The sequence below is a fragment of the Penaeus monodon genome, chromosome 27, assembly GCF_015228065.2.
Source record: "Penaeus monodon isolate SGIC_2016 chromosome 27, NSTDA_Pmon_1, whole genome shotgun sequence".
Taxonomy (NCBI): domain Eukaryota; kingdom Metazoa; phylum Arthropoda; class Malacostraca; order Decapoda; family Penaeidae; genus Penaeus; species Penaeus monodon.
In genome coordinates this window covers 28751963-28752237 of record NC_051412.1, presented here as the reverse complement: position 1 = coordinate 28752237, position 275 = coordinate 28751963, and the positions used below count along the sequence as shown (strand labels likewise).

General features: G+C 52.0%; 1 protein-coding gene across 1 annotated transcript in view; it reads right to left on the bottom strand.

Moving 5' to 3' along the window:
• The window catches only part of LOC119590753 (RNA/RNP complex-1-interacting phosphatase-like), a gene marked incomplete in the record, with an annotated part of 90071 nt that overhangs the window by 3576 nt on the left and 86220 nt on the right, over positions 1-275 (bottom strand). Inside the window, 1 exon segment of the mRNA XM_037939462.1 lies at positions 135-195. Coding sequence (XP_037795390.1) covers positions 135-195 — 61 coding nt within the window.

Here is a 275-nt window from a genome sequence, read left to right as displayed (position 1 = left end):
TAAAACAGTTACGGTAGAAAATGGTAATTGCCAAGCTTATCAAGGGAAAAACTGAATAGGCGCCCAGGCGAGAGAGCCATCGCCTGTCCGGCGCCCATTAGAAGCACGCGGGCGCTCACGGGGATGAGACTCACCTGCACACCAGGTAGCCGGACCGATTCAGGCCGTGGGTACTGTGCACGCCAATCAGCTTCTCTGCGGGGACGATACAAAACAGCACTTTAGAAGGATATAGGGAAGAGGGAATCTGGTTGTAAAATTAGTGTTAACCCTTG